The sequence below is a fragment of the Vipera ursinii genome, assembly GCF_947247035.1.
Source record: "Vipera ursinii genome assembly, chromosome: 4".
Classification (NCBI taxonomy): Eukaryota; Metazoa; Chordata; class Lepidosauria; order Squamata; family Viperidae; genus Vipera; species Vipera ursinii.
In genome coordinates this window covers 30,987,003-31,010,491 of record NC_139514.1, presented here as the reverse complement: position 1 = coordinate 31,010,491, position 23,489 = coordinate 30,987,003, and the positions used below count along the sequence as shown (strand labels likewise).

Genomic DNA, 23,489 nt, shown 5'->3' with positions numbered 1-23,489 from the left:
AGGCTTGATCAGGAAGTTGAGGAAGCATCTTGGAGGAAGACTGTAGAACACTATTTCCACATTGTTCCAAGACACCTACATCATTATAGCATCACTATTGTGAGTAGTCTATTGCTGTTCTCGGGAAAATTTATTTCTAGATAGGTTCAGTAAATATTAAGTCTAAATTTTTCCTCCATAAAACTTATGAAGAAGCAGTGAAACCAGTTAGTAGTAACAATATTTGATGCCTCTTCAGAAAACAGTTGTCTACTCATTAAAATAATATGTAGGCTCTCTTAGTATTTTTGGTTTAGTTAGGTATAATGATCAGCAGTGTTAGGTGCTGCTACTTATTTGTCAACCAAATTATTTCTCTTACATGGAGCACATGATTTCCATACAATACCTTGTGAGCATTGGCTAAAGATTTAGGAACAGAAACAATTTCTATGAGGTAGATAAAAATACTTTGCAAACAGTATTCAGTCTATGAACCAAAGGTTCGTAATCCTACAGATTTGTCAATACCTTTTCCTTAACACCTGTTCATTTGAAGTAGTTTATCATATTCACCTCCTAGATTAGATTCATATATTTCACACTCTTGCTATTACAGCAAGCAGCCAGAAGCAGGATATTTAGTTAATGCCCTTCTGTACAGATATTCAATAGAAGAAATCCATGTAGCTCAAAGTCGAACTGTGTAGTCTGTTAGGTACAAAAGACCAGGTCCACATGTGTAGGTCCAATTAAACTGATTTATTGCTAAACAGCCTATGCATAGGAATTTCTCAACCAACAGTTAATACTTGCTTGGAGTTAAATAGGGGTCCACAGAATTCAAGGGAGTTGGACTTAGTCCACTTATGGCTACCTAGGGATTCTAGGCTGATGCCTCCTTTAACTCTACCCTCACATTTTGCCAATCCTACAGAGTCCTTGGTGCTTTCTGAGCATTTGCTTTGCAGATGTTTCATCATCTGACTACCGGTAAGTAACATCATCAATTCTAGTGAATGTGAGAATGTGTATTAGTGAGATGAGCAGTCTAGTAATTTAATAAATAAATAATATAGAAAGCACTTGCCCTGCCACCATTGGGAAGTGTGGATTCTCCTTGACCAATAAGAAAAGTGGTTTCTTGGCTTCTTGGACCAAGAGAATCATATCCCCAGCAACATGGCAAAGCATGATATTGCATACAAAAAGGGAGCAAATCGTGCACTCACTAGCTTTGATGATGTTACCCAATCAAGTTATGAAATGTCTGCAGGCAAACAACCAAGCTCAGAGAGCACCAAGGATTCCAGTCTACAGTTATTCAGTGGTCAATATTCAGAGGTAGATAGCCTAGTAGCAAATAATAAATAATGATCAATTTTGAATGATGGCGTGAACAAGAAACGTTAGAATAATAAATCATCCCTTCTTCACCCACTTCATTTTGAGGTTGGAGTCTCAATGCCTATGAGCACTTCCTTTTGCTCTCACTATGATATTTTTCTTCTGATATAATTTTAACCCTGTTAGCAACCCAGAATCTCTTGGTGAGTGGCAACTGTACATACTGAATAAGTAAAAAAATAAATTTGCGAAAACTTAAATTTCTCACCATTTTAGGTGGGAAATAAATGAAAACTGCAGTGTAAATACAAAGGGTTTTACATTTTCAAAAACATAGCAACAAGTTGGAATTCCTGCTAATCCAGAAAAAAACAATATTATGATCTATTGTATAGCAATGCCCTATATGCTTTGCACCAAATACTGTCCATAGTATCTCTTACATTTCGCAAAGTACATAAATTGGTCATTGCTGTCCTAGAATTTGGGAATCTAGCCTGCAAACAGGAAGCTCATACGCATTGTTTCCTGGTGTATAAGTATAGTTTCATGAGAAAGAAGTTTTTTTTTGTTGACAATGATATAATGAAACACAAGGAAATACACTTGCCTCAAGAAAGGCTAATATTGTATATTGCACAGTTTGTTTTTCAGTGTCATTTGTATCTCCCTTTTCAGTTTGATTTTGCAAATCTGCACAGATTTGCTTTCCATTCATCGTTTCATTTGAGACATTAAATCATTTTCATTAATGGAAATATAGTTCTTGAGCAGAATAATTAGACCCTCCTCAGAAAGATAAAAGCTTAGCAAATTGAATGGAAGATTCGTCTTCAGAAGCAGCCAATTGCCTAATCAGACTGCCTCCCACCTGACAGTTGGTAATTAAGACATGGTTGTGTGTTCATGTTAAAACCTTAACATGCAGGTGTCATCATCGTGTTGGGATGTAGTGGAGGATAGAACAAGTCTGTGGCAAAAGGCTGAGGTGAGCACTTTTGTTCCATTGTGGCTAATTAATTAGTTTGGGCTTAGGTTCAGAGGGGATTGTGAAGGCTTTCCTCTTTCTTTTTTTTTTAAATAACCTGAGAAGTTTCTGACATTAGAGTCACCATGACTGATTTGGGCTGTAAGAAACACAGTGATTGCACCATCTCCAGGCTGCTCAATGTGGTGGAAAATGAACTCCTGGCTGGCAGAGACAAAGGGGACCCTACCGAGAAACAACTCCAGGTTATCTTGGAAGATTCTGCCCTGTGGCAGAGGTTCAGAGAAGTTACAAATGAGATGATTGTCACCAAGAATGGCAGGTGAGTGCTAACCTTCTCTTTTGCTACAATGAATGGTGAAGTGAACTCACTACATAGAACAGGAACTGTGACTGACTTGCAGTTCATTGGAGATGTTCTCCTTGAGAGGATCTGTAGAAATAAGTAAAAATTGCACAAGAACAGGATTATAGTCTCACCATAATTCCACTTCTTTAAAGTGAACTTGGATAGTTTGCTGGCGGACTGCATCGTGATTATTTGTATATATTTGTCTATAAATAGTGAGCCATTTTGGATATTAAGTGATTGTTGAGAGATGCTATTATTGACAGCTTAGAAGCAAGTGAAATATCTTCATCTTTATGTGTATCCAATGGATGCTGATGTAGCATATTTTCCTATGCAAGTATCTTAATAAAAGAAGCAAGGCTTTATCTTTTTCTGAATCAAATGTTCAAGTTCTTTTCTGAAAGATTGTGTCTTATGAGAGGATCCTATCGGACATCACAAATTTCCTGTACATATCACCTTGTAAGAGATTAGTGTTGTGTATGGTAAATACATATTTGCTCTCATGAAGACTTCAAGCATTATAAACTTCAAAATGCAAAACCAACATAAATACATAAATGACATAATATGAACCAATTAAAATGATCTTACCCATCACAAATGCAGATCATGAAAAGCTCTGATTAGTTTATAATGGGTTCTTACAATATTTATATACGATAAAGTGGTCGTGCATGGTTTGTCAGAGCACACTTAACATTGTGTCCTGTTGGGCTGTTTGCAAGCCATTTCTGCTGGAAGACCTTTCACTCTTGATTGGCTTTTCTTCTAAGCCTATCTTCTCCATTACTTGTTCCATCACTTTTCTTTCCTTAGAAAAACTCTTTGGAGTGAAAATATGGAACTAAGTCACAATCCATTTTGTACATTTTTTCCAGTAGTGACTTAAAACACAACAGAGTCAACCACTGATGACATAATACAATGCCAGTGCTCATTACTGTCATGCTGGCATCAGAATGAATGTATGTGAGTAGAAGATGCTATAAGTCACTAGTGAGAAAATGCTAGATAGTGCTAGGAACTCCCTATCTGAAAGATTCTGTGAACAATGCTTTTCTAGTAGTTACAATAGGAGACAACACATTTATCTACAGATCTCAGGTTTAGTAGTTAGTATCACATGTAGGCCAAATGTATTGAACATGTATCATGGAGAAAATCTATGTAAGTGATCAGTAGAAGTTGGTGGCTTAATGGCACATAATCCATAAACCAATTCAATTTGTGTATTTTTTATTATGTACGGTAAACAGCCCAGCAGCCTGTATAGCTTCAGGAATAATGGCACAGGGGAAAAAAAGGTATTTTTTTCTAGTCACAGCTAAAGGAAAAAACTCTCTCCTGTGATGTATAATCATAGACAGTATGAAACTGGAAACAGTTTTTTGTTTTGCCTCTCATTGGTTCTCAGTGATCATCTTTCTTCAACAGATATAAATACTAAATCACCAAATTCAGTGCTGTCTTTGATTCCTTAGTTTACTGATTCCCAAGTCATTTTTTTTTACCTATTGATAGTCACATTTTCTTAGAGGATTTATTGTAGTCTTTATATTGGCAGATGGAGACAGGGCTATGCACAAATGGGAACTCATGTAAAAAAAATCCTGTGACACTATCCTGCAAGATCGATCATATAGCAAAGGGCTATATTTTTTGTATTGTCACATTTTAAGAGGAAAATTGAGTCGAATGTGTCATATATCCGAAAAGATGCTAAAGTGAATATAACAATTATGCAAAGGATGCCTAAGCATAATGTGTACTTGTGTGGGAGGCCTAAGAATTTCTTTAAGTTGCTAAATTGTAACTTGTTGTATTTTCATCATGTAAAATTCTGGCTGGGTTTGCTAACAGTTGCATTTCAGCAAAATCAAGCATTCAACTTCTGAAGTACAGGATTAAACATTAATACAAATTATAAAGTGAAAGTTCATTCAGATTTTCCCCTCAGATGATAAATCTCTTTTTCTAAGAACAGTTCAGTTGGCTAAAGACTTATGAAATATTATGCCTGAGCAAGTATTGAGAATATAATTGATAAAAAGAAGGGGGGTTGGGTCTCAAGCAGTACAGAAGTCATGTACTTTAACTTCAAAGCCCTATTTCATAGCTCATGGATATGAAATTTGGTAGCTTTAATTTGGCTTGTGCTACTGCTCAGTGGTTTCTTTCTCTAACTTTACTTCTTCTCAGATTGCTTTTGCTAACTTGGCTCATTGGCAAAAAAGAAGGCAAAGATGAGATTATGAATACTAAATTAATCCATGTATAGTAGCAAAAGTCATCACAATGTTTTCCCAAGAATTATAAAGAATGATGTTGAAATAGGTTGCATTTTTACATCAAGATTTAATACATAAATGGAGTTTTAATTCAGCCAGTATATAAAATGCATCTGGGTTCAACCAAGCTTTCCCAAGAATATTATACAGAGCTGTGTGGTGCAGTGATTACCGACTGCCAGAAGTTCGGCAGTTTGAGTCTCACCAGCTCAAGGTTGACTCAGCCTTCCATCTTTCTGAGGTTGATAAAATGAAGACCCAGATTCTTGGGGGCAATATGCTGACTCTGTAAATTGCTTAGAGAGGGTTGTAAAACACTGTGAAGTGGTATATAATTCTAAGTGCTATTGGTATTGCTTTTTAATAAAAACATCTAGCAATAGCACTTAGATTTATATATCACTTCACAGTGTTTTACAGCCCTTTCTAAGTGGACTGTAAGTGGGCTCAAACTCTTTCTTGGTTTCATTTGATTTGGTTGAGTTGGGTTGGATTACTATTGCTTTTTAATAATATCATTTACATCTAGATAGCCCTTCCCAACTTGGAGCTCTTTAGAAGTGCTAGGCTACAACGTCAACCATCTCTGACTAATATGATGGAAGATTTAATCTCCAGATAGCACAAGGCTATGGAAAATGGCCTAAAAGATCTCAAATCTTCTGAGACCAAGTACTTTTTATTTTATTCCTTAGAGGTATATCACATTTTTCCTCTGCAAACAAAAGGCAACATACATAGCCCTCTTCAAAATTTTGCCCCAAATAACAATCCTGTGCGATATATTGCTTTAGGAAAAACAGCAAGACCCAAAATAGCCAATGAGTTTTCATGACTCATGATGGACTTGAATCTGGATCTTCCTCATCCTCGTCCCAAACCTGCTCCCAAGTATGATTTAAGTATTTTAGTTGGAGTAAAAAGAGAAAATACAAATCCTCTAAGTAAGTATATATATATAAAACAAACTAAACTTGTTCTGAAATATTTCTAGGTTTTTCCCAAACGTTTCGTGAATAATGGAGCACCAAACAATGCAAAACAACCCATTTGAATATTACTAATACAAGATAATAGACAATTAAGAGGGAATTGGCACTGGCCATATTTATCCTGCCTCTTTCTTCTCCATACTAATCAGTTTCAAGCCATAGAGTTTTCTTTCATAAGCTGGAGCCAGGAAGCATGACCCTATCTTTTTCTCATTGACTGTCTTAAAAAGGTCATCCTATTTAGATTGGATGTCTTATCCTATATTGTGATATCCTATATTGTGATACAGCAAGTAATGCCAAATGGACTTGAATTTTAATCTCTATTTTTTAGGTAAAATACATATTAGTGATACAATGAAAAAGAAATTCATTTTGTAAATTATGTAAATAAAAGGATAATAAACAAGATCAAAGTGTAATGCGTTGGGCAGGACTCTCGGCCATGGGAGAAAGAGGAAGAGAGAAAGAAAGAGGAGAAGGAAAAGAAGAAGCTCTCCAGACATTAAGAGGTGAAGGGAAGGAAAGCAAGCTGTGTAATTGGAAATGTAGTTGCAAAAGTTGAAAGCTGAAATAAGTTGAGATCAACAATAGTTGGACTAGGTCAGGGGTAGGCAACCTCGGCTTTTTTATGACTCATGGACTTCAACTCCCAGAATTCCTGAGCCAGCCAAGCTGGCTCAGGAATTCTGGAAGTTGAAGTCCATGAGTCATAAAAGAGCCGAGGTTGCCTACCCCTGGACTAGGTCTTGAAAAATGGTCCACATATACAATAAACACATAATATGAAAAGTATAATTCTTTACTCCTCCAATGTTGTTGCATTACAACTCTCACCATGGTTAACTTCAACATCTAGATAGTTCACAGGGTTCCCATGAGCAGAGTATAAACAAATAAATGCATGTACTTTTCCTTTTCCAAAATGTTAACATCTCCAATTAAATATTCTGAATACGGTTAAAATTGTCCTCTCTTCCTGCCTTCCAGAAAGTGCTGCTTGGGACAGCTATGAAAAGTTTGTTCCCATCCTCCCTGAAAATAAAAAGTTAGCCTTTCGGTGCTTTAATATTGGTTCTCCTCTTTCTCCATTGGCAGACAGATTGAAAAAAATAAATGTACCCCAAACAGCCAGCCTTTAGAACAATTATCATTATGTAGCACATCCTTCAATGTAGTTTTCGTTGGAGAGACTGTTGAATAATGAACCAAATATTTGTGATGACTATGTTCCCTAGTCAATTGTTTTAGGAACAGAACATGCTGTCTTGATTGCAAGACCTCATACTTCCTACACCATCCATGCAAAACAGAAGAGGAATGAGTGTTAGCTGCCTTTCTTAGTGAAAAGATTTTGTGTCATTAAGTCACTCAATATGTTAATTTAGAAAACAAGCAATTAAAACAAATTATTCCCTAAATATAAAAATACTTAATTTCTCATATAATTGTTTCTCATACAGGCGGATGTTTCCAGTTTTAAAGATCAGTGTTTCAGGGTTGGATCCAAATGCTATGTATTCTTTTTTGCTGGATTTTGCTCCAACTGATAGCCACCGCTGGAAGTACGTGAATGGAGAATGGGTTCCTGCTGGAAAGCCAGAGCCATCCAACCACAGCTGTGTCTATATCCATCCAGACTCACCCAACTTTGGAGCACACTGGATGAAGGCCACAGTATCTTTTAGCAAAGTGAAACTTACCAATAAGCTAAATGGCAATGGGCAGGTATGGCACCATGTTTTTTTTTAAGCCTCTTGGCTTCTGTCATTGGCTTCTACCAATTGAGAATGATCAAGGGTGCATTTATGCAATTAGAAGGGCCCTCAGAGGCCTCTTCACCCACAGATGCCAATTATTCCATCGAGTCCAAATGTAAACAGGAATAAACAGGCTTTAATTGGAGCTTTCAGATTTTAATGGACTCCTTGATGTCAAGAGAGACAGAATGCGCTGTGGTTTAACCATCAGGGATTTTTACCTCCATAGTGTACCTTGTATGCTGAGTTTTTACATAGGGCTTCAGAGAAGGGGAAAATGATTGGGGGTATTGAGCCTTTGTTTTCTCTCCTTTGCCATTTGGTGCGTAAGTGGGATGTTGGCAATAGTCAGGTACTCAAATAAAAGGCTTCATCTAAATGAAATAATTACTGTGCTTGCTTTTGCCTCATGATAATTATCAATATTCTATTGAATTATCTTTGGCCTTTGGAATAATAATACAAAATATGTACCTGTACGAGAAAATAAGTGGCATTCTCTCCCAAGGCCCTTAAAAATGAAAGAGGAAAGTTGGCTTTGTTGGCTTGTTTGTTTAATATGCATCTAGGACCCCAGTGAAGAACATTTTCTTTGATTTATTTTGGAATGCAGGATTAAATCTGAAAGCAAATCCATTAGCAAGCAAAGAACGAATTTTCAGCTTTGCATATTATTTACGTCTATTCTGACCTGTTTGTGGCCATTTCTATACTTATTTGGGGTCCTCCAGGATTTAAATGAAGAAGAAAACTGGGAAAACATGTGGAGTTGGAACTTTAGTTTTTATACTTAGCAATTGTTTAATTTTCAGAGAAAGATGCTTCAAAACAACAACAAAACCATTCAGATAGTGCCTAGATTTCTGTTTTTTCCTCCCAAACTGGAACACTGTAATTTTTCTACAGAAACAATCTTCCCTACATTTCAAGATCCAGAACATTCTAATTATTGCTTAATTATTAGTTCACATTGAAGAAGCATTCTCAACCAATCACCTGAGTTGTTAACATCTAAGATACCCCCAAAAGGAATGGGGAGTCTTTTTGATTGTAATTGAACCATTTTTTCCCAGTTCATATGCATACAGTTTCTGCTGAAGGAAGCCCCAAAATATGTACTGACCCAGATCCATGATCTGAAAAGAAAAGAAGCTGTAAAATTTCATTGCTTCAACCATGAGTAAGCGCAATGAAATTAATACAATGCAAGAGTTCATTGTTTTAACAATGAATTCAAGTGGAGGGTCACTTACTCTACCATTCAAAAGCCACCAGGTATTATTTCTGTCTTCCTTAACAGGTTTTTTCTAGGAAAAAAAGGTGGAAGAATTGGCCTGAAGAGGCAGGAGGATTGCGTTTTGAAGGATCTTGATCTTTGGAGCCTTCATAAAAGCCTGAGAATAAGACAGGGCAACCATGTATTAAAAACCTAACCTGGAAACTTTCTTTATTAGCCATAGACCATCTCTAGTCAACCTGGTTTCCATCTCTCAGCCCTTCTAATTCTAATAAATGTATTCAAAACAGATTCAGTCTGCTGTTACTGTTTGCAGGTCTATTTTATCTTATCTAGAATAGAATAGAGCTGAAAGGGACTTGGAGGTCTTCTAGTTCAGCCCCCTGCTCAAGCAGGAGAACCTATACCATCTCAGACAGGTGAATGTCTAGTCTCTTCTTAAAAATCTCCAGTGAAGGAGCACTTAGGATTCCTGGGGGTAAGCTGTTCCACTGGTTGATTGTCCTCACTGTCAGGAAGTTTCTCCTTAATTCCAGGTTGCTTCTCTCTTTGATCAGTTTCCAACCATTGTTTTTCATCCTTCCCTCTGGTGCTTTGGTAAACAACCTGCCCCCCTCTGCCTTGTGGCAGCCCCTCACATACTGGAATACTGCTATCATGTCTCCCCTATTTCTTCTTTTCTTTAGACTAGCCAAGCTCAATTCCCGTAGCCGTTCTTCGTAAATTTTAACTCTCCAGGCTTTGATCATCTTAGTTGGTCTTCTCTGAATTTTTTCCAAACTCTCAACATCTTTTTTGTGATATGATGATCAAAATTGGGTGCAGTATTCCAGGTGTGGTCTTACTAGGGTTTTATAAAGCGGTACTAATACTTCGTGTGATCTTGATTCTATGCCTCTGTTTATACAACCCAGGATTGTGTTAGCTTTTTTGATTGCTGCTGCACACTGCTGGCTCATAGTCAAGTGATCGTCCACTAGGATTCCAAGGTCCCTCTCACAGTTGCTTTTTTTAAGCCAGGTCTCGCCCAATCTGTATTTGTATCTTTGGTTTGTCCTGCCTAGATGTTTGACTTTGCTTTTCTCCACACTGAAACTCATTTTGTTGAATAGGGCCCATTGTTCAAGTTTGTCAAGATCTTTTTGGATCCTGAGTTTGTCTTCTGGGGTGTTGGCTATTCCTGTCAGTTTGGTGTCATCTGCAAATTTAATGAGTTACCCTTCAATTCTCTCATCTAAGTCATTTATAAAGATATTGAAGAATACTGGCCTAAGATGGAACCTTGTGGTACCCCACTGCTTACTTCTTTCCATGTGGATGTAGTGCCATCGAGGACTACTCATTGTGTATGTCAGCCAGTTACAGATCCATCTGGTGGTGATGCTGTCTATTCCACCTTTTCCTAGATTACCAAGGAGGAGGTTGTGGTCTACTTTGTCAAATGCCTTACTGAAATCTAAGTATACTACGTCCACTGCGTTTCACTTGTCTACTAGTTTAGTCACTTTATCGAAGAATGAGATAAGATTAGTTTGGCATGATCTATTTTTAACAAACCCGTGCTGGCTACTAGTTATGACTTAGTTTGCTTTTCTTTATTATCTTTTCTAGGATCTTCCCAGGTATTGATGTTAAACTGATTGATCTGTGGTTTCCTGGGTCCATCTTTTTTTCCTTTCTTGAAGATGGGGACCACATCAGCCCTTTTGTAATCCTCAGGTACTTCCCTGGTGCTCTAGGATTTATGAAAGATGTGGTGCAACGGTTCTGAGATAACATCTGCCAGCTCTTTCAGAACTCTGGGATGTAGTCTGTTGAGTCCTGGTGATTTATATTCATCAAGGTTGGATAGGTATTCCCTTATCATTTTTTTGCTTATTTTAATTTTTGTTTCTAGTATGTCTTTTGCAGTGGTTTTTTTGGTGTGTTGGGGTATAGTTTCTTTTTGTGTGAAGACTGACGCAAAGTATGAGTTAAGCAGCTCTGCTTTCTCCCTGCTGCCTGTAATTTCCTTGCCATCTTCTCTCTTTAGTGGGCCTACAGTTTCCTTGACTTTTTTTCTTGTGGTTAATATGTTGGAAGAAACTTTTTTTTTATTGTCCTTGATTTCTGTTGCAAGTTTTTATTTATTCTGAGCCTTTGCTTTCCTGACTTCACCTTTGAATGTTCTGGCTGCCTGCTGATAATCGGCATTAGTTATGTGCCCCTCTTTCCATTTTTTGTAGTTGTCCTTTTTGTTTTTTAGTTTGTTAGAGAGATCTTTATGCAGACATGCTGGTTTCCATTTCTTGGATTTCTTGTTTTTTCCCCTCAGTGGTATTGTGCTGGTCTGGGCTTTTGTGATTGCATTTTTCAGGGTTTACCACACTTCTTGGGTTGTTTTCCCCTTTAGAATTTTTATCCATGGGATCTTTCCTAGGTTCTCTCTGAGTTTGTTAAAGTTGGCTCTTTTGAAGTTTAGGACATTGGTTGAATTGTTTTCTATTGCTAGTGTTTGCATTGTGTTAAATTCCAGTATGACGTGGTCATTTTCACCCAAGGTACCAGTAATTTCGATTCCCTCTTTCTTTTCTTCTCTATTTGTAAGGATTAAGTCCAATATAGCTTTACATCTAGTTCCCTCCTCCTTTGGGTGACAAAGTTGTCAGCTAGGTTGGTTAGGAATCTGTTTGATCTCCCACTCACTGCAGAGTTTGTCTCCCAGTTGATATCTGGATAGTTGAAGTCTCCCATTACTACTGTGGTATACTTCCTACATGCATTTGTTAACTGGTTGGCAAAGAGCTAATCTATTTCTTCTGATTGGTTGCGTGGCCTGTAATATACACCTATGGTAATGCCATTTCCCCCCTCTTTTATATTGACTCATATACCTACTTTGCAGCTGTTTATGCACCTACGGGTAAAGTGACTCAAGATGAAACCAGTCATGGTTCATTAGCAATAAACCAGCTATTTTTGTTATTAGTTAGTTATTTTCCCTGGTGTTGATGGAGAGGAAAGGCTTGTCAGATCCTTATATTGCAACAGGCCTTACAATGAAAGCTCCCTGACTTGGGAAATAACAGGAGTATACTGTAGTGAAATGTTTGTTAACTGCAACACTTGGGCTACAAATTAATTGATCACCAGGGGTCTCATCTTACACTGACTTCAACTTCGCATAGTAACTTCTATATGTCACAGGTTTTTTTGTAGGATACAAAATAGTATCTCTTCAATTATTTTCTCTCCCTTTTTCTCACTCTAGATTATGCTGAATTCCCTACATAAATATGAGCCTCAAGTTCATATTGTTCGGGTAGGAGGCCCACATAGGATGGTAATGAATTGTTCTTTTCCTGAAACTCAGTTTATTGCTGTGACTGCCTACCAGAATGAAGAGGTAGGTGGCTATCATATCAAAGCAATTTATCAGTTATGGGAATAACTTTAAAGTGCCCAAGTAAATTTTGTGATCCACTGCTCTTCTTTAGAATAAGTATCGTTTGGTTTTGTCAACAAGGATGTGTTTCTTGCATGCCTGCTATCCAATAATCACAGAAGAGGCATTCATAGGACACCAGATGTTATCCTGCTGGTTCAGAAAGTTAGTTTCTTCCAACTGCAAAATTAAAGTTTCTGCTTAAGGGAGAACTTGGCTAGGCCAATCTAGTTCAATACTGTGCTGCCACAGGACAGCTAAATGCCCAGAGCAAGCTAGTAAGCAAAACATGCAAATAACTCCAACCAAGTTGTGTTCTTCACTGTATAGCTTCTGATAGTGGAGACTAATATAAAATCATTATGAGATTGATTGCTTTCATTTTTTTGAGAAGATTGCTTAATATTCTTTTAAAGTTGCCCAAATTAATGTTTGGACTATTTACATCTACATAGTATTTAACTATGAAATTGTTTTAAATCTTATCTTTTAACTTCTTTAAAAGGTACACATTTTTTCCCTTTCTACATCATGCATTGTTTAATAAATCTCAGAGCTGCATTAAATTATAGATGGTATGAAGAAAACTTTCTATTTTTCACATTTTGTGCCTTGCCTTTGTATAACTTCTTGGTGTAATATATTTGAATGTGGGAAAATCATCAACAGTCACCTTTAAAAGACTAAACAGAACCCTTCTTTCTTGAACCTCAAGATCACAGCTCTCAAAATCAAATACAACCCTTTTGCCAAGGCATTTCTGGATGCAAAAGAAAGGTAAGATCAGTTCATCAAATGTATGAAAATTGTTGGTGATAGAATACCAACTAGTTTCCTGTTCTTCATTTGTAGTTTGTAATCTGCATTAGAAATATAATAAACACTAATTTTATTTTTATTTATTTTAATTCCATTTATATCCTGCCCTTCTCCGAAGACTCAGGGCGGCTTACAAGCTTAGCAGTAGCCTTCATTCTATGTATATGCCTGCTTATTAGGGCTTTCATACAACCCCCAAGCGGCATTATTACAAAGTCAGCTTAATTGCCCCCAACAATCTGGGTCCTCATTTTACCTACCTCGGAAGGAGGGAAGGCTGAGTCAACCTTGAGCCTGGTGGGATGCTAACCTGCACTAATTGCAGGCAGCTGGTGTAATGTAATGTAATGTAAACATTATGATTAGGGATTATAATAATTCTTTGGCAGAGTTTAATGACAAAGAATGTAAGAGAGCTTTATGAAATTGATTAGACTGGTAAATAATAAGTAACCCACAGAACGGTCATTATAGAATAAAGAAATGTTAATGGAAGAATAATTTTACCAGAATCAATGAAACGTTAATATCATTATCCCTCAGAAATCACTCCAAGGATGCTCCAGATATTGTTTCTGAAAGTCAACACATGACATATTCTCACTGTAAGTTATATACTAGCATTTGCTTACTTTAAATTATATAAGGTTACTGGTGACTATTGCTATTATAACATCTGTCAATGCACAGTGTTGGATGGTTCACAGATTGAAAATAGTATGAAACAGCAATATTTTTTCCAGTTTCCAGCAGCTGTGATTAGGGTTTTACCCAGATGTCCTTATTACCAATTTTCTCCATTGACATAATATTCTGAGCACCTTATTTTACAGGGAAGGCAAACTTTAGAACTAGTAGATATGTTGTTATGAATATTCTTACAACATCATTGCCATGTTGAGCCTGCCTATGTATAAATTGCTACCATGATGGGCATGGACAATAATAAAACATCTATTTAGAGAAAGCGAAATGTAATGACATTGCCTCATTGTTCTTTCTTCTATGCATTCCTTTTATACTATCTCTTACATCACCTCACATTTATCTTTTTTTCTGGCCAAGATATCTTCCTTCCAAATAATGCATTAGATCAGGGCTTTTCAACCTTTTCACCCATTGTACCACTTTTAGGATATGGTAACATCCAAGTACCACCAGTCGCCTAGCAAGGTGTCAAAAACTTGATCACCCCCCCACCAAAAAGGAAAAAAGTGATGAAATACAGGTAGTCCTCAACTTACAACAGTTCACTTACAATTGTTGTAAGTTACAATGTCACTAAAAAAGTGCCCCCCAAGCCACAGATGAATAAGTCACCTGCCTGCCCGCCCAGCAGCGCTCTTCCTCCTGTCCGAGGTTTTCATTGTTGTGAGCATTTCTGTTGAGGATTGGCAGTGGGGGTGGGGTGGGGGGGTGTTTGGTTTTTATTCCCCCTGTCTGCTGGGTGGTTGCAGCAGGTTTTGGTCACTTCACATGACCCTGGGACACTGTGACCGTCATAAATATGAATCAGTTGCCAAGCATCTGAATGTAAATCACAAGAACCTGGAGATGCTGCAACATTCCAGCTGATCTGCGGTTCTTCTGGGCTCAGCAGAAGCGTTCATTTCATTTCATTTTCATCTTATTAAATTTATATGCCACCCTTCTCCCTGAGGACTCAGGGCGGCTCACAACAATAAAAATTAAAAAACATAGAGTAAAAAATTTAAAAGAGAATTAAACAATAAATGCAAAATTACAAGACAATTTAACCCAGTAAAAAGCCGAATTGAAAATTGTAGTCAGTCCAGGCCCGCTTGTTGGAACAACCACGTCTTCAGGTCACGGCGGAAGGACCGAAGGTCAGGGGCCATCCGCAGCTCTGGAGGCAACTCATTCCAGAGGGTTGGCGCACCCACAGAGAATGCTCTCCCCCTGGAGGTTGCCACCCAGCATTGCCTGGCCGACGGAACCCTGAGGAGGCCGACTCTGTGGGAGCGAACCAGGCGATGGGAGGTTGACAATGGCAGCAGGTGGTCTCACAAGTACCCCGGGCCTAAGCCATTACCAGCACCTTGAATCGCACTCGGAGGGTAACCGGAAGCCAATGCAGCTCGTGCAGGAGTGGTGTAACATAGGAGTACCGAGATACTCCCATAAGCACCCACGTGGCTGCATTTTGCACCAGTTGAAGCCACTGGGTGCTCTTCAAGGGCAGCCCCATGTAAAGAGCATTGCAGTAATCCAGGCAAGAAGTGACGAGGGCGTGGGTAACCGTGCATAGGGCATCTCGGTTCAAAAAGGGGTGCAACTGGCACACTAGGTGAACCTGTGCGAAGGACCCCCTGATCACGGCCGTTAGATGATCTTCCAAATTAAGCCGTGAATCCAGGAGGACACCCAAGTTGTGAGCCCTTTCTGAGGGGGGCAATACCTCCCCCCATCAAAAGAGATGGAACTTGTTGGACAATACAAGATGCTGGTATCCACAGCCACTCAGTCTTGGAGGGGTTAAGCCTGAGCCTGTTCCTTCCCATCCAGACCCGCACCACCTCCAGGCACCGGAACATCACGTCAAGGGCATCACTGGGTTGGCTCGGGGTGGAGATGAACAACTGGGTATCATCCGCATATTGGTGATACCTCACCCCAAAGCCACGGATGATCTCACCCAGTGGCTTCATATAGATGTTAAACAGGAGGGGGGAGAGAACCGACCCCTGAAGCACCCCACAAGTGAGGGGCCTCTGGGTAGATCTCTGTCCCCCTGCCAATACAAACTGTGAGCGGCCCGAGAGGTACGAGGAGAACCACCGTAAAACTGCCTTCCACTCCCAACCCCTTGAGCTGTCACAGCAGGATACCATGGTCAATGGTATCAAAAGCCACTGAGAGGTCAAGTAGGACCAGGACAGAGGAACAGCCCAAGCACCAGGATCAGCACCGAGTTTCAGCTTAGCTGAAACATTTGGGCAAATCTAAGTACTAAATAATTTGACACACATACTAGGTTACAGGCACTCCTTTAATTGCTGAGGAAGAGCATTTCAATTTTATGAATAGATTCTGAAGTGATAAAATACCGATAGATAATCCAAAGCCTCAAGGAAGATTGATCACTGATTAAAAAATAAGTTCATTATTTTACATGGATGCATACAATTGAGATTTAAATTGGTCTATTTACCTGTGGGGGAAAAAGTGAACTTAAACATATAAATTATGGATTTCAATTTTCTATTAGTCCTACAGGTGGAGTTCTTGATGAGGACTTGAAATATAGGACTTGAAGTACATAACTCTACTGCAGATAGAAAATAGATTCTAGTCTTCTAAAATCAATGTTTTTGATATCAAAGAAGTCCAAAACTGCTAATTTCCAAGTTGTTGGTATATTATACATGGAACGAAAGCATGTACAAAATCATTCCATCTTTTAGAATAAAATTAATTTGTGAAAAAGAATCTCTACAAAAGGGAGCCACATTGTATAAGTCAAAGTAGCATTTTGAACACCATATCTACATCTAATCAACAACAATTTCACTGATAATAAAATATGTGACATTTACGTTAGAAATTTTAATTTTGAGTAGTCAAGCAGTCATTCATAAATAATTATTATATGGCTATTACTTTGTAAAAAAAACATGTTAAATCCTCAAGTACTTGAGGGGATGTAGAATACTGGCAGCTCTGCTACGGGTGGTGTGTCCTTGCTAATTTTGATAAATCAAAACTACTTATTTCACATTTAGATTTATTAATATACTCAGAGTATATAATGTACTGGAGGCTATCAATTGATTTTATTAATTTTAATATAGAAAACAATATCATATACAAGCAGACCTACTTTATGATCCCCACCTGTATATATCAAACCATGAACTTCACTGCTATGCCTAATTGCCCAAGGAGAACAACCCTCCAGTAAAAAGGACTTAGATTAGATGGTTTTTACTTCCAATCTTTTTCTTTGAGATGAAAAGATTATTTAGTTATCCAATGTTTTTTGAGTATGTGTTTGCATGACAGACTAAAAGATGTATTGTAGGAATGTATGTATGTATGTATATTCCTATTTCCCTACTTCAGCTTTCTTTTTACTCAATTCTCAATATTTCCATAGTGGGTGGTTGGTTGATTTCCAATCCTGATGCTGTCTGTGCAGCAGGAACTTCCAATTATCCATATACGGGGAGTTTTTCTCTGCCTGCTCCACATTCCCATCATGGCTGTGAACATTATTCAGCTCTAAGAGGACACAGAGCCGTTCCATATCCTGCTTCATACATGCAAAAAAATAATTATCCAGGCAAGTTCTTGTCATGTTTTGCATTTTTTTATTGAAAGCAATCCGTAAGAAACTGGTTTTACTGAAACTTGGGTGGGCAAGAATTTGTGGGTGGTCCTAACTAATGCTTATCTATCTGAGTTTCCCGGTGCTGCATCAGCCTTGACCCCAAGGGTACTGCTTGTCTATTGATTGATCCTAATAATTACTAGTAGCTTGTTTCATAGATGTCTGCATGTGAAGCCCTTTATATGCAGTTGTGCTAAAGGGACAACCTAAGGATGCTTCTCTTGTACCAGCCTCTTAGTTGCACAGTGGCATCTATGCCCAAACTTCTCATTTTCATCCCTAAATTGATGAAATTGGGAATTGGGAAACCCTTCTGCAGTGATTTTAGTCCTTCTGTGTGGATGGTCTCAGTCAGGATGTGGAAAGGAGGACAGACAGTGGATGAAGAAAAACAGGTTACAACTTAACTCAAGGAGGTCAGAGTGGCTGCTGACAGACTTTGCTCAGACTGAGTCTGAGACCATGCTAACTGGGTTCTAAACAGAGTTGTGCTTTCCCCAAAAGAGATGATTCAGAATGTTTGAATTTTCTTAGATTTTTAGTTACGGACAGGAGAGGCTTTGCCTGTTTTTGGAACAAGAGGCACTGGCCTAGTCACTCGTTGTCACTCATATGCTTCACCTTATGATGGATTATTGCAATTGGCTGTAAATCGTATTGCCTATAAGCTTCACTAATTTATGTACTACAGGTAGTCCTCAATTTATGGCTATTGAACCCAAAATTTCTATTTCTAAGTGAGACACTTGTTAAGTGAGTTTTGCCCCATTTTATGATCTTTCTTGTCACAGTTGTTAAGTGAATCACTGCAGTTGTCAAATTAGTAACACAGTTGCTAAGTGAATCTGGCTTCCCCATTGACTTTGCTTGTCAGAAGGTCACAAATGTGGATCGCATGACCCTGGGACACTGCAACCAGCATAAATATGAATCAATTGCCAGGCATCTGAATTTTGATCATGTGACCATGGAGATGCCAAAGTGGGTCATAAGTGTGAAAAATGATCATAAATAAGTTCTATAGTGCTGTTGTAACTTTCACTAAATTAAATGTCGTATGTCAAGGACTACCTGTAATAGGAAGAGAGTCTTCAAGAGCAGGGGTCTTCAATCTTGGCAACTTTAAGACTTGTGAACTTCAACTCCCAGAATTCCTCAGCTAGCAAAGCTGGCTGAGGAATTCTGGGAGTTGAAGTCCACAAGTCTTAAAGTTGCCAAGGTTGAGGACCTTTGTTCAAGAGGACAGCCTCAGAGCCAAGCATTCTCTGTGAGGGCTCTCATCCTGCAAAATGCCCTCCCACCAATGAAGATCTGTGCCCTCACTGCTTTTGAAAATTTGACTTTTCCAGAGAGCATCTGGGGACTAAAGAATTCATTTTATATGTGCCTGTGATAGATGATAACAATTTTCCTGATTTGTAATTATTATATAAATTGGATAATTTTATCAAACATAAATTTGGTTATTTTAATTAACCAAATTAATTAATTAAATTAATTATTTTAGTTATTTTAAAAGTAATTATTTTTTTAAAAAACTATACAACACACAGTATTTCAGTATTTGGTATCCAATGCCAAATTACATCACATGAAATGATAGCAATTATATCACAGCAAAAGGATTTTGAAAGAGTAAATGAGGACATATAACTATTCCAGTTTTCAGTCAATAAATACCTTTTTTTTTAAAAAAAGAATATATATATATATTGAATACCTATAAAAGGGAAAATATTTAGTACATAGAATGCCCTTCTTTTCTGTATTATTTTTTTTCACAGCTGAGAAAGAGATAGTAGTGGATCTTGACTGATTTTTAAAAAAAACTAAGAAGGATTGGACTTGATTAGCATTTTGATAGGTAATACCACCAAGAAATATGAGGACTGTAAATTAAGTTGTAAGGTTAAACAGACAAACACAGAGAATGGAAACTATGTCTGTATTGTTGGTAAGAAAGTTACACCAATGATATCCCCTGGTGTCAAATCAGATTCCAAGGAGACTTTTTTTTTAGGCAAAATTAGTCAGTGAAGTTTCTGCTTGGAAAGATAGCATGCATTTCCAATAAATACATTTCTCAGTGCTTGCTTCCCCATGAGGCTTCCACAAAGGCAGCTTTTAATGACAGAAAAGAATTGAACAGTTTTCCTTTTCTTTAACAAATTATTATGACACTTGTGGGGTAAAAAAGATTAAGAGGAAAAACATGAGGCAAGATTTGAAACCATCAGGAACCTCATAAAATTATATGAAGAGGGAAAGCCATCTAGTAATATAAGCCTCATCTCTAGGATGCTGAACATAATGCAAGCAAAGTATGTATCCTAGACAGAACTATAATTCCTTCCTCTTAGAAATACTTGAATATAATTGGACAGCAGGAACATAATAGTCCAACTGTCTTCTCCCAGTGGTGCCCCACTTTAAAGGTGCCTCCTTGTGTCCCAGTTAGCAGAAAGCAGATAGAATAAACCAGGAACTGGCAATGCACAGCCTGAGGTGCCTTGACACACACAGTATTCCAAAATCTTAAATAGAATTGTACTGCAAAGTATCATTTCATCAAAAAATCTTGCCATACTCTAAATAAAAGTAAAAAATAAAATCTGAATATGTGAAATCTTGGTTGTTCATTATTCTTGAATGAAAGGTCATAGATGAGATTGCTGAGTCTTTTAATATTTTGATTTATTTATTTTATTATGGGCCCCAAACCATGTTTGCAGGATAGTTTAACAACTACTGAAAAGAGTATTGTCTTGTTCTCAGCCAAACTGAAAAGACAAACTGCACTTTGTGAACAGATCACATATCATGGAGTCAAAGAATAAGGGCTGTCCACTCAGCTCAAGGTTCTGCCTTTTTCTGTTTTTTTGTTTAATATTCAGTCTGATTTGGTAATGTAAACATAATCTTGCAATCATTCTGAATTCTTTGTGTTTCCTATTTTAAAGTGAATCTGACAGAAAATGCCAACAGTGATTTCCAAGTGTCCACAGGCCATGAAGGTTGGCCTACAGGACCCTCCAGTCACCACAACAACCTGGTCCCAGTGCCACACAATAGTGGTACTACTGCTCCAGGGCCCAGGTAAGCAAGCATCTCTTCAGTGTATGTGTTGTACCAGCAGCGATATCTCAGCAGATCCAGCTGCCCTTCTTGTGTACAATGAGGAAGAATAACAGGTCAGATTTTACTATACACTGCCTTTCCTCCTTCAATAAAATGGTTATATAGCAAGACACAGCTTTAATTAGAAACAATGATTATATTTTTCTTATAAATATCAGGTGAACTGTCTAATTCAGGGGTCCCTAACCCCCGCACCGTGGACTGGCATCAGGCTGTGGCATGCCAGCAACCAGTCCGCACAAACAAGCAAAGCCCCATCCATGGGATGCAGGCAGCACACAAAAACACGCACCCTCTGGTCCACGGAAAAACCTTTCTCCATGGATCCGGTCCCTGGTGCCCAAAAGGTTGGGGACCCTTGGTCTAAGTATTTAGGACTGGTTTGTCTCTGAAGGTGCAATTTAAAACTTGGTCTGGGCTCAAAAGCAAAACAGGGTTAGAAAATAGAGCCTGGGAAATTGGGGGAAAATATTGTGGAAGACGATAGCAAAATATGTCCATACTGTTGCAGGATAACTGTCCATGAAGTCATCAGGAGTTCGGCTAGATTCAAAATATACTCTAATTCTTGCAAGAAGTGTTTTACTGAAAAGACTGATTAATCATACAGATGTGCTGTAAGTTGTAGCCCAATCAGACCATCTATTCTCAAATCCAACAAAGGGAGGCTTTGTGTTAAGTTCTCAGATAATAAGAAATATGGATAAACCAAAATTTATTTTATTTATTTATTTTATTTAACTTATATACCGCCCTATTCCTGTAGGACTCAGGGCGGTTTACGGGGCAATTAAAATCCTACCATACAAAAGTTAAAAAATTTAAAACAGTTAATTAAAACAGTTAATTAAATTAGAGCCCAAAATTTAAAAGTTAAAACATTAAAACCCAATTAAAACCCCTCAGTCTAGGCCCGACAGCTCAAAGAGCCAAGTTTTCAGGTCCCGGCGGAATGAAACAAAATGAAACAAGTTTAAGTTTTGAATGCTACATTTCTTCATACCAAGTGCAGACAATCATGTTAAAGGCTTCATGTGGTTCCTGAAACATGTTTTAAAATTTCTCTTGAACCTTAGAGCTTTACTAAATTGTCTCATCACAATAGGCTGAAGCACCTTAAAGCTGCAAGAAACTCCCCAACCTTGCCCTAAGTTAGAAAGAAAAGAAAAATGGGTGCTACATATTTGCATAAAATCATGATTCCAGAGCCCTATTTCTGTGCAAGACAAATAATGCATTGAATAAATACAGTTTCCAGCTACAAAATGACTATCTGTTCCGCAATGCTAAAGGTAGTTGCAAATTTCAGTTTTTTGTTTTTGTTTTTTTGCTTTATTGCAGTCACTATCCTTGCCTCTGGACTGTCAGTAACAATGCTGTCAACGTTGCTAACCTTGCAAGTGATATAAGCAGCAGTTCCCCATTTCTGCGAAGCAGCATTGCGTTGCCTGCCACATCCTCATCTGGTTTATCAGGCACCGTTGCCAGCAACATGGACACCCAATTGGAACCTGCTTTCTCCAGATTAACTGATTCAACCTGGACACCTGTCACCTCTCGTTCTTTCTAGTGGGCTGTGGGAAAGAGCACATGATCACCCAACAACAAAACTGAAGGATGCCATAGCATAGGAAAAAGCCACATCTAATAAGAAATTCCAGTTTTGCACAATCTGTTCTTTTTGTTAATGAAAGGATTAATAAATCATTATAACATGCCTCAACAATTGCATGGTAATAGATAAAGCAAGCATGAATTGCTAAAGTTTTCAAGTTCATTACACCTCTTATAATTCTGTATAGAAAATTTTGTTCTTTGTGGCACAACATGTTGCTTTGAGATTAGGTTGGCAAAATATCATCTATGCGCAAGATGAAATTGGAATATCAGTAGAGGCTGATAACCTTATTTCTTATAGCAGATATACTAAGAGTAACCAAAGAGAAGCAAGTACAGCCATCTTTCTGATTCTGACCAGGTCACTTCTGTCTTGACATCCCTTTGATCTTTTTTTGTAGGAGTGAATCCTCTAATGAAATTCCAAAAGACAAAAATTCAACCCCAAAATTGAATCAATCCTCCTGCACACTTTCAATTTGTCATGTCAAGGAAAAGAAAGGAAAAAAGGGAAAGACATAGGGCTGCTATTGATTTCAACTTATTGAGGAATACAGCAATTCTGTTTAAATGTGTCATTGCTCAGGACAGAGAAGATATTATATCTCAGCAATTTTCTTAAATCCTCATAAAAGGAAATGAGCTTTCTTCAGAAAGTTCATGGTAAATTATGAGTGTGTCCAAGGTAGTAACAATATTTTTCTTCAAACTAACTCATTGGTGAAATCTACCCAACCCATCTTCATCTTTGTTTGCCCTTCCATTGTAGACTGTCAATCCTTTAAGTGATGATAACTCTAAAGTCTACCCACCATCCCTACTGGCATTAGATAAATGTGTTGGAATAATCATTAAAAAAGGACTATTGTATTTTTGTTGCTGACATCCAATGAAACTTCATTTGATCTATTCTGCTGGCTGGAAGTTCTTGTTGTTTCACATTTTTGGGGTAAATGTTTTATGCTGTTTTCTATTATAGAATATGATTTATTCTGATTTTCTACTTTTTCTGTGCCATTTTGGCTTTCCAGAACATTGCTTATATAGACAATTGTGTATGTGACCCCAGAATGACAATAGACATTTCTGTGACTGAATCATTTCAGAGAAAAATAAACAGAAAAGATCAGCAACCACATAAGTAATTTAATAATGAATGAATAAAATTAATCATATGGATTACATGTGTGATTT

At 37.8% G+C, this 23,489-nt stretch overlaps 1 protein-coding gene across 3 annotated transcripts; it reads left to right on the top strand.

Annotated features, from left to right (window-relative positions):
* The first annotated feature begins 42 nt into the window (after nt 1-42).
* On the top strand, nt 43-23,474 carry TBX19 (T-box transcription factor 19). 3 transcript variants are annotated; one of them, XM_083361739.1, is made up of 10 exons: nt 43-99; nt 2,255-2,314; nt 2,420-2,636; nt 7,413-7,677; nt 12,197-12,331; nt 13,086-13,147; nt 13,733-13,794; nt 17,307-17,492; nt 20,501-20,636; nt 22,020-23,474. In XM_083361739.1, the coding sequence occupies exons 3-10, from the start codon at nt 2,440-2,442 to the stop codon at nt 22,246-22,248; spliced, it is 1,272 nt and encodes a 423-aa protein (XP_083217865.1). In that variant the 5' UTR covers nt 43-99; nt 2,255-2,314; nt 2,420-2,439; the 3' UTR covers nt 22,249-23,474. The 3 variants fall into 3 exon arrangements, with proteins under 3 accessions (XP_083217865.1, XP_083217867.1, XP_083217866.1); XM_083361741.1 differs by lacking the exons at nt 43-99; nt 2,255-2,314; nt 2,420-2,636 and adding an exon at nt 5,832-5,901; XM_083361740.1 differs by lacking the exons at nt 43-99; nt 2,255-2,314; nt 2,420-2,636 and adding an exon at nt 6,229-6,461.
* Nucleotides 23,475-23,489: the final 15 nt, after the last annotated feature.

What these genes read in the sequence shown, in the direction of transcription:
- TBX19 (XM_083361739.1), top strand. Translation starts at nt 2,440, where the DNA reads ATGACTGATTTGGGCTGTAAGAAACACAGTGATTGCACCATCTCCAGG. An exon ending in ATTGTCACCAAGAATGGCAG is followed by an intron (nt 2,637 to 7,412) that starts GTGAGTGCTAAC and finishes TTTCTCATACAG; the next exon opens with GCGGATGTTTCCAGTTTTAA. An exon ending in ACTACTGCTCCAGGGCCCAG is followed by an intron (nt 20,637 to 22,019) that starts GTAAGCAAGCAT and finishes GCTTTATTGCAG; the next exon opens with TCACTATCCTTGCCTCTGGA.